General features: G+C 50.0%; 1 protein-coding gene across 1 annotated transcript in view; it reads right to left on the bottom strand.

Moving 5' to 3' along the window:
• The window catches only part of ppargc1a (peroxisome proliferator-activated receptor gamma, coactivator 1 alpha), a 28,624-nt gene extending 23,719 nt beyond the window's left edge, over positions 1 to 4,905 (bottom strand). The window contains exons 1-2 of the mRNA XM_062449991.1: positions 4,884 to 4,905; positions 4,443 to 4,513 (exon numbers count right to left, since the gene is read on the bottom strand). Coding sequence (XP_062305975.1) covers positions 4,443 to 4,513; positions 4,884 to 4,905 — 93 coding nt within the window. The remainder of the gene's footprint in view (positions 1 to 4,442; positions 4,514 to 4,883) is intronic.
• Positions 4,906 to 10,640: the final 5,735 nt, after the last annotated feature.

Here is a 10,640-nt window from a genome sequence, read left to right as displayed (position 1 = left end):
CAGCTCAATGTTAACCCAGGCCCCAGTGACCTACGGGTGTGCCTGGTACCTGCCAGCAAGCTCCTCTCACTCGTAAAAAAAACCCTCCCCAGGGAGGCATCAGGCCCAGGTCTTTATAGATGCCGGTGCCACCTTGGGCTCCCCAGGGCACACACAGCATGCATGGGTGCACGTTGTAGTAGCAGTGCCATAGAATCCACGCGCACTGCCACCCCGCCCCCTAGCCCCGCACTCCGAGTGCTCTCAGCCCCCCCTGCCACCTCTGAAACACATGGCCGCGCCCCACCCCTCGCCCCTCGGGAAAAAAATCACATTTTAGTGGAGCTACTTAGCCGGTGCCCTTGTTCGGGCGGAGTGGTGATCGGGCGCCCTGTGTTCTGCCTCATTCATCTCCTCCTCAGGAGGGAGAGGGGCAGGGGCAGGGGGGAGCTACATTGCCCGGGGAGCCAAACACAGCGTCCACCACGCTCCCGAGGGAGTCAGGCCCTGCCCCCGTCCCCTTCCCCACCTACTCGTTTCCCCTCCCCCCCTCCATCCCTCCTCTACCTCCTTTTATTCATCTCTCCTATCCCTCCATCCCTCCCGTCCATTCCTCCTATCCCTCCCTCTCTCATTAACGACTTCTCTCTCTCCTTCATGGTGTCCAGAAACCCTTGAAAATAAATAGAGTGCTGGCTTAAGGTTTTTGAGGGACTCCCCCCCCCCCCCCCACCCCCCCCCCCCCGTCCTTTTCTCCCAGTGCCCAATGCAGGCTCTAATAGGAACCTGAGGACAGGCTAAATGAAGCCTTTATCTGACCATCAGCCTGGCCCTCAGGCAGGCCAGCTAGAGGGGAGATGGAGGGGGCTGCTGGGTATGGACTTTGAAATCTAGAGAGGAAGAGAGACAGAGAGAGAGAGAGAGAGAGAGAGAGAGAGAGAGAGAGAGAGAGAGAGAGAGAGAGAGAGATACTGAGAGAAAGAGAGAGGAGAGAGAGAGAGAGAGAGAGAGAGAGAGAGAGAGAGAGAGAGAGAGAGAGAGAGAGAGAAAGGGAGAAAGAGAGAGAGAGAGAGAGAGAGAGAGAGAGAGAGAGAGAGAGAGAGAGAGAGAGAGAGAGAGAGAGAGAGAGAGAGAGAGAGAGAGAGAGGGAGAAAGGGAGAAAGGGAGAAAGGGAGAAAGGGAGAAAGGGAGAAAGAGAGAGAGAGGAGAAAAAGGGAAAGAGGGAGGGTGAGCAGTGTAGAGATAGCATCGGGCTGTGAGAACCAGAGGAGGTCAGAGGTGGATTAACCTGCCGGCACGGATTAGCCATCACTGAGGGGGAGGAGCCCAAGGTGCCAGCCAGCCCTGTGTGTGTGTGTGTGTGTGGCGCGCGCAGCGCGCGTGTGTATGTGTGTCGAGGTGCGTACATGTTTTTTTGTGGGAGAGAAAATAACTGTTTCCTGTACGTGTCTGTGTGTGTAGTATTAATGTGATTTTTGGCGTTGTTGTGATTGTGGTCGTCTGTCTCTATGTTAGTGAATGAGTGGGTTAGCATGAATAAGTCATGTGATCAGTGTATGAGCACTCTATATGTATGTGCTGGACGATGCCTGTCTGTTTGCACATGTGACTGCCCATGTGTGTATGTGAACATATGTGTACCTGTGGCCTTTAAACACACACACACGAACACACGTACATACACACACAAACACACACACACCAACGCCAGAAAAGCTTCCATTGCCTGCAGTGCTGGCCATCTCTCCCTCTCTCTTATCTTCTAGCATTGGCTGCAGAGGAGCTCTGGGGTATGTCATCTAGTCTCCCAGCAAGCACACACACAACCTCACACACACACGCACACACACACAAATACACACACGACCCAGTGGATCATTCCTGAAGCACAGCGGGGGACAGTGGCTTTGCCTTCTGCTCTGATCTCTCCATGGAGTCTCCAAACCTTGGAGGATAGGGTCAGCTCCACACACAATGTCCTTACAATCCTCCTCACACACACCACCCTGCCCCACACAACACAAGAACACACACACACACCCCACCCCACCCTGCCCCACACACCACAGTAACACACACACACACACACACCACCCTGCCCCACACAACACAGGAACACACACCCACACACACACACCCCACCCTGCCCCACACAACACAGGAACACACACACACAAACCCTGCCCCACACAACACAGGAACACACACACAACACACACACACACACACACAAACCCTGCCCCACACAACACAGGAAAACACACACACACACAAACCCTGCCCCACACAACACAGGAACACACACACACAAACCCTGCCCCACACAACACAGGAACACACACACAGCACAGGTCAATAAACAGGTTATATCAACAGCAATCCCAGGCTGACTGACATTACAGCGGCTGGACCTCCTTGTTGTATCCCGGGAGAGACTCAGAGAGAGATCACATCAGAGGAGAGACCGTCTCGCGCAGAGGGATCTGTCTCTGAAGCCCTGAATGCTGACTGAGAGGACTGGAGGACTGGGGAGTAGGGACTATGAGACAATGACCCGGATGGGTTCTCTCTCTCTCTCTATTACAGAGGATGTAGGGGGGAGATAGGAGATCTGTGTTTGTGTGTGTGTGATCTGTGAGGGTGTGATTTGTGTGTGTCTGTTTTGTTACGTAAGAGAGTCAATCCACAATGTTGTGATCTGATGGGAAATGTCAGATGGAGTGTTGGCGCCGACTGCGCCTCGGTCGTCCAATGAGAGGCCGGCCCCATCCCTGAACCCATCTGATGGGATCTAGGATAACACTATGGGATGGTAAGGATGTCGTGGTTACAGGTAAGGGCCTGCCTCCCCAGTACCAGAAGAATTGACTGGCTGGACGCTAGCACCCCATTAACATGCTGATGGCGATGCGTAAAAAGGTGAACACATTTAAGCTGGTCTTCTGATAATTATCAACGCTTGACCTTATTTTACTTGCCTTAGATTCTGCACTGTTTCATATGTAATGTTCTGTTAAAGGCCAGGTATTTGGAGCACAGAGAATCATTACTGAACGAGGACCAACTTTATGGTCACACTTCTGCTGGACTATAAAAATGTTAATCACAACCAACCCCAAAAGTTTTCCTGGGTTTTTGGACATAAATGACAGACAAAGAACCAGAAGCTAATTTTGAAATCGAACATAATCTGAACCACGTGTTAACAAACGCAGCGATAGACAATCCCTGATTGGCTATTACACCAGAAGTAAAAACATGTGACCAGTGAAGTCATGGTGCCTAGTCCTAGAGAAAACCCTTCCTTTAAATAGCTTTTTCAAACAGACTTCAACAAGGATTTTAAAACCATGTCTACACACATTCCAAGTGACGGCCATTTTGTTTCATTGAATCCCTTAACGGTTGTGAATGTCTGGATATGATTGGATGTGATGGTGATTCAGATTAGGCAAGGACATATATGGCAGAAGGGGTTTAAATATTTTATTTGGCATCTGGGAGGGGGAGTTTAAGATGGAGGGTGGGGGGTCTATTATTAATGACAAAGTAGGTCTGGGCTTACTCTGGTGAAGTGTGGATCGTAAAATAAATATGGCCTTCTCACTGATACTATCATCATTAAGCTTTTATTGGGTCCAGCCTGGAAGATAAGATATCAGGGATAAAAACGGAAGGAGTTTGGTTCCCCTGTCCGCCTCAAAGGCCAATCATATCTCTGTCTCTCACCTCCTCCTACAGTCTCATCTCTCTCTCACTCTCTCTCTCTCTCTCTCTCTCTCTCTCTCTCTCTCTCTCTCTCTCTCTCTCTCTCTCTCTCTCTCTCTCTCTCTATCTCAATCCATCCCACTCTTTCCCTCCCTTCGTCCTCTCCCTCTCAGTTCCTCTCTCCTTCTCTCCTTCTCTGTCTCTCTGTCTCTCTGTCTCTCTGTCTCTGTCTCTCTGTCTCTCTCTCTCTCTCTCTCTCTCTCTCTCTCTCTCTCTCATCTCTCTCTCTCTCTCTCTCTCTCTCTCTCTCTCTCTCTCTCTCTCTCTCTCTCTCTCTCTCACACAGATGTCTTCAGGTGAACCAATTTCATCTCCGTCATGCCTTTTCTTTGAACCAAGAGTCAATTTGGTCCTCTCTGTGAAATGGCCTCTCTTCTCTTCATCGAGAGCCTTTCATTTGGACAACTTCCCTCCCTTGCCCTAACCCCAAAATTCCATTTTTTGGGGGGGGTGGGGGGGGGGGGGCTGAGAGGAGTGATGCGTGACCATGGAGGATGTGTGGATAGCGCTGGACAGGTGTGTGCTCATGCTGGGCTGAGAGTCGTCCCAGCATTGCTGTGAGGGGACGAGCATGCGGGGGGGGGCGGAGTCTGAAAGCATGGCGTTCATCTACACTGATCCGAAAAGCGGCGGATGGGCCGAGGCGCCGCGGAGGAGGCCAGCCGAGACCGGCTTGGACCCGTCCAGATGTTTACCCATCGGCTCATGACGGACACCGTGGAGCGCAGGGCGGCGTTGCGGCGACCTGGCGTCACGGCGGCCCAGACTTAATGAACAGTCACACAAGGTGGGGGAAGTCAATAACAACAACACAATGATGACCCAGGGATGTGTGTGTGTGTGTCTGATGCAATGCTAGTCAGATCCCTTCCTCTTTCCTGTCCCTTCCTCCCTCCCTCCTTCTCCTGCTCTCCCTCCCTCCTCTCAGAGATCACGCTCAGTCCACAGGCTCTTGCCATTAGCCAATAACTCCCTCACATAATCAGCAGTTTACCGCGCTTTCTCAAGCAACACCACACTCTTCATCATGAGGACCCAGGTGTGTGTGTGTGTCTGTATGTGTGCGTGTGTGTGTGTGGGGAGGGGGGGGGGAGAGAGAGAACGAGAGAGTCTGTGTGTGCAGACGCATCTGTTACCTGCGTCGTCTTCACGTCTCATTGGCTGCTGGAAATGAGCAGCCCTCGCCACTTAACCTCTCCAAGGAATACGAGCCGAGCAACGCAGAGATGAACGAGGGAGAGGAGAAGAGAGGAAGGAGAGGAGGGTGGGGAGGTAGGGAGGGAGAAGAGAGGAAGGAGAGGAGGGTGGGGAGGGTGGGGAGGGAAGGAGGGAGAGGAGGGTGAGTTCGTCTTTGCCTGCCTCAAGATACCACCTTGCAGTGCTAATGTATGTTGGAGTGCATAAAATGGACCTGTTAGGGTTATTAATAGCCAGGCAGATATGGCTGGCTTCAGCTACATCTTCAGAATCAAACAGGCAGACATGGACCAACAGGATCCAACATCCTCTGCATCAACGTGCCACTCCACCTCCCTCAGTCTATTATCCAATCAGACGTGATCTCAGACAGATACACTCACAGACACCTACACACACACACTCTCTCTCTCACATCTGGGGCCGCTCTTCATCTACCGATGCAAATAGGCAACCTTTCCAGGAAAGAGAGAGAGAGGCAGAGAGATAATGAAAGACAGGGGGAGAGTATGTGCATGACAGAGACGACAGCAACATTGAGAGATTAATAAATTGAGAGAGAGAGAAGAGAGAGAGACAGAGAGAGAGGGAGGGAGAAGTAGAGAGAGATGGAGAGAGGACGAGGGGGGATGGCATTGTGTCTATGGGTGTGGATAATTGAATGTTGAAGTGTTTTTCTGCCAGCCTTTGTTGTTCAATCAATACTGCTTCTCCCAGAGGAGCTGATCAGTATTAGGGGGATTAGCTGCACGCTAACTCAGATGTCTGGTCCGGGGGCATCTGGGATGCTGGCCTCTCTGACTACTGCAGGGCGGGGTGGGGATTGTGGGTGGGGGGGGGGGGGGGGGGGTGGGAGGGAAGGAGGGAGGGAAGGAGGGGGGAGGTGAGGGAGGTCACCTGAGAAGGGATAACGACAAGTGTGGTCTGTGGAGCTGTGGCTGGGAGAGCCAGCTAGTGTCACACGGCGGCCGTGTTGACCTGCTGAGGGCCGGGGAGGTGGAGGGCTGCCAGGGAGCCGAGGCCCCCAGAGCCCCCTCACTGACACGGGGTCACACACCTGCTGGTCTGGAGGTGGACAAAGAGCTACACCAGTAGGAGGCTGAGGGAGGACAGAACATGGCAGAGCAGAGTACAGTACTGTACAGTAGAGTACAGTAGAGCACAGCAGAGCACAGCAGAGTAGAGCAGAGTACAGTACAGTACAGTAGAGTACAGTAGAGCACAGCAGAGCACAGCAGAGTAGAGCAGAGGTACAGTACAGTACAGTAGAGTACAGTAGAGCACAGCAGAGCACAGCAGAGTAGAGCAGAGTAGAGCAGAGCAGAGTAGAGCACAGTAGAGCAGAGTAAGAGCAGAGTAAAGTAAGGTAGAGTACAGTACAGCAAAGTAGAGTAGAGCACAGCAGAGCAGAGCAGAGGGAGACACTGGGGAGACTGGCTTAACAACAGTCAACATGGAACACACCTGGAATAGCACCCTAGACGAGGGAGTTGCTCTGTGTGTGTGTGTATGGGTTTGTGTGTGTGTGTGTGTGTGGGGGGGGGGTGTGTGCATGTGAGACAAAAAGTGAGAGAGAGAATTAGCATTAAGGATGAGAGGACTGGCCCTGCTAATGAGAGGTGAAGGGAGACAGTAATTAACCCCCCTGGAGAGAGAGAGGTGGAAGTGGATGGGAGAAAATGGAAAAAGACCCTACCTCATCCTTCCACTGGACGAGACAACATGTTCCCCCACGAGATACACACACACACACACACACACACACACACACACACACACACACACACACACACACTACTCTTCACACTGGATGAAACAACATGTTCCCCCCAGAGACACACGTTCTCTCTTCTTCTCTCTCACACACACACACACACACACACACCTCTCCTTACACATGTGCTTTGCAGACACACACTGCCATTGCTAACAGTGAGGCACAGCGGCTGATGTCGCACATACAAACGGCACATATTCCCGACGCAAAACACACAAACCGTGCCAGGAACAAAAACACAAAAAACATGTCTCATTCACTGCCCATTCCTGTCCCACTTGTACGTAATTCATATTGCACACAGGAACACCCCACAACCCCTCCCTCCTCCCGCGCCCCTGCCCACGCCCCCCCCCCCCCACCCCCCGGTTGAACGAGGGCGGCACGGACAGCGGTGCAAACGAGGTGTGCGAGGCTCGCCCCGTGTCGCTGAGCGGTGTGTTCCAGCACACTCTGATCCCCTCTGCTAGCCTGGTAAAGCCCGGGCGAGGTGAGGAGAGGACGAGGGGGTAAAGCCTTGCATCTGTCAGCCGGGGATAAATCAACAAAGGCCACGAGGGTGAGCCCGTGTAAACAGCATACTGTACTCGCACGCACTCGCACACGCGCACAAACACAGGCGCGCGGGCACGCCGGAACAGTGTTTGAAGTGGGTCCATGTCCTGTCCTCGGTAGTGTACAGTGTGTGATTACCTTGCTATTTTAGCACCCCGATGCACCGATTTAATGACCACTGCACGTTGCGTCAAGAAGAACATGATTGATACGGACCAAAGAGAGAGCCCGCGTCCTTACTTCACCTCTGAGAGTCGCAAGGCACTTAGTCAGGGCAGACGACGACACGCACACACAGAGTAGAGAAACATGCACACACACACACACACACACACACACGCAAACACACACAAAGCATTTCTGGAGATCTTCCAAGGAAGCTAGATGTGTTAAATATCTCATCTGCCCTCTGTCCTTAAAACACACATACACACACACACACGCACACAAGCCCAAGTTCATCTCCACTCTTCTGGGGCCCCATGTTACAATCTCAGGACGTAGCCCAAAGGTATCATCCACAATGTTTAAGGACAAATCAATTCTATACTTATTACATTCATCGCTTGTATGCTCCCAAGCAAGAAACACACTCACACCAATGACCGAGCTATCACTATACTATACACACACGCACACTCACACATACACACACACTCTTCAAATAGGTCATTAATCTGAGTAGAAACACAAACCTGTCCTAGCCGACAAATCAAGAGAATGTAAATATGATTGCTATGAACACAACCAAACATAGAAAGGTCAAGGCAGATAAACAGGTGTGTCGGTGGGGGTGAAAGTGTGTGTGTGTGGGGGGAGGGGGGGACAAGGACCCTCTCTCTGACCCAACCTGACACCCTAAGCAATGTACATAGAGGCCTGGACAATGTGTGTGTGTTTGGGATGTGCAATATGGCTTGTGGCCAACAGCTGCGAATGAAGCTGCACATTGCTAGTGTCAAGAAGAGGGTGTGTGTGTGTGTGTGTGTGGGGGGTGTAGGAGGAGCAGGGACAGGATCCAGGGGAGCTGGGAGGAGGCAGAAGCCCACGTGTGAGACACGGAGCATCGCCGGAGCTTCTGAAACAGTGATGTCATCATGTCATCCTGTCACACGTCTAATACCCAGTGATGCTAGCCTTTAGCCTCGGAGAGACACCCCTGGTGCCCTGCCATTTATCCATGCTAACCAAGTGTCTAGAAGCACCGCGGTTCAAATTACGACCTCATGCAGAGTACAATGCACACACACACGCACACTAAAATGAACGTCTGTTTCAGGGCTGGTCTGTACCTTAACCTGCCATAGCATTCTAGGTCAGACTACTCGCCTTAAATACAGAAGCTGATGGGCAGATTTATGTGTGTTACGAGAGGGTGAACGACAGGGGCGTGTATAAAAAGACGGTGGAAGGTCTCCCCCGTAAATTAAGAGGGTTGGGGGCGTTTGCAGGTCAACGGGATCCCTTCTGTTTTAGAGGAGAGGGAGAGGAGAGGGGGGGGGGAGGAGAGGAGCTGAGATTGGGGAGGAGAGCAGATGAGAGGGTAGAGGAGAGAATATGAGATCTGAGCTGCCACTTACAGCTTCTCCAGTGACTACAGTCTACACCACAACAGCACCTAACCTGATCTACAACAAGTGGACAACATCATAATAGTACAGTACTTGAAGTACAGTTCTTCAAGGCCTGCAAAAGAGCAGGAGTTTCATACCTCCTTTCTCTCCTTCCCCTCCTCCACAAACCCTCCCTCCCAGTCTCAGGACTGATGAAGGGCTTCATCTCATGCGCCACCTCATCAGTCCAATAACGTAATTACGGGGAAAGCAGAGTGCCAGGATGGATTCATCCTCCGTCCAGCATCACGTACCTACCCCCCCCACCACCACCCCCCACCGCTCGTCCGTCCCAAACACCCCCCCACCCCCAACCCCTCTCCCACCCGCCCCCGCTACATCGAGCATTACAGTTTTTCTCAATTGTTTACACACAAATACTGGTACTTGAGACACAATGACCACAACATGTAACTCATGCACCAACCCCATGAACCAATTGTGCTAAACTACAAGCACAATTCCTGCTTTACACTCAAATTGCAGTTCTAACACAAACTTTTTTCAAAACACTACACACAATTCTCTGCATTTGGCACAATTTTCATGAAGAAAATCTTTTGTTTTCACAAAGAACACACTGCCATTCAAATACACACACTGACTCATCGCATGGACAAACACCTGTCACACAGTTTTACAATTAGCAATCAGAGCTTTAGAATAAAAGGGCAACAGGTGACCTTTTCTGTTTTTGAGCAATGGATGCCAACATTGGAAACAGAGGCAGAGGAGTGAGAGTAAGAGGAGGAGGACGGGGAGGACGAGGATGAGGAAGGCCAAGGACCATAATCTCTGATGAGATCCGAGCCGCTTTGGTTGACCATGTAGTAAACCATGGTCTAACAATGAGGGAGGCTGGGCAAAGAGTACAGCCAAATTTGAGCAGGTACACTGTAGCATCCATCATCGGGACTTTCCGAAATGAGAATAGGTAAGAAATCTACTCTCACTACAAAATTGCAGTAGGCCTACTGCATATCAATACAGTACTCAATAAGTACAGTAGTAAAGTATTGCCTGTGGACTGTTCTGTAGGACTGTAAAAATAAAGTATGTTTCAAGTATTTGGAAAATGTATTCCTACTTTGTATTCCTACACAGTATTTACAGTATTTTACTATATGTTTGGCAGAACTGAAAGATTACCAACACAAGGTGATCGGGAACGTCTTATGTCTCCTGAACAGGAAACTGAAATCATGAACATGGTCCTAGAAAATAACGCCATAACATTACGGCAAATACAAAGAAAAATAATAATAATGTAACTGTATACACTATACAGTAAATTATTCTGTTGTTTTGTATGTAAACCGCTGTATGTGTAACTTTGTGTTGGTTGGGATGTACACTGTGTACATATATGTAAAATATATTTGTTACCATGTATTTCTGTGTTCTGAGTATAAAAACAATATTCTCAAATATTTTACAACACACTTATGTATGTACTGTCTGTAGTAAATGTAACACTGAACAAAAAAAGGCCTAACTCACTATGATGAATGAAGAAGAAGTGTTTTCCATTCATCATAGTGTTTTACATTGAGCACATCAGTGTTCAAATGGTTCTTATAAATGTCTATTCATATGATGGTTTGTGTTTGTCATTTGAAAACAAAATACAATTTTGAGATTAAATAACATTGTTTTGAATGTAAAGTTTAATTTTGCAGGAGAAGTGAGGGGTTTTGCCCATTGTGTGTGTGTTTTTTTGATTTGTGTGTAGAGTTCTGAGAGTATGAGGT

The sequence above is a fragment of the Osmerus eperlanus genome, chromosome 23 (assembly GCF_963692335.1).
Source record: "Osmerus eperlanus chromosome 23, fOsmEpe2.1, whole genome shotgun sequence".
Lineage (NCBI taxonomy): Eukaryota > Metazoa > Chordata > Actinopteri > Osmeriformes > Osmeridae > Osmerus > Osmerus eperlanus.
This window is presented reverse-complemented; position numbering and strand designations above follow the sequence as displayed.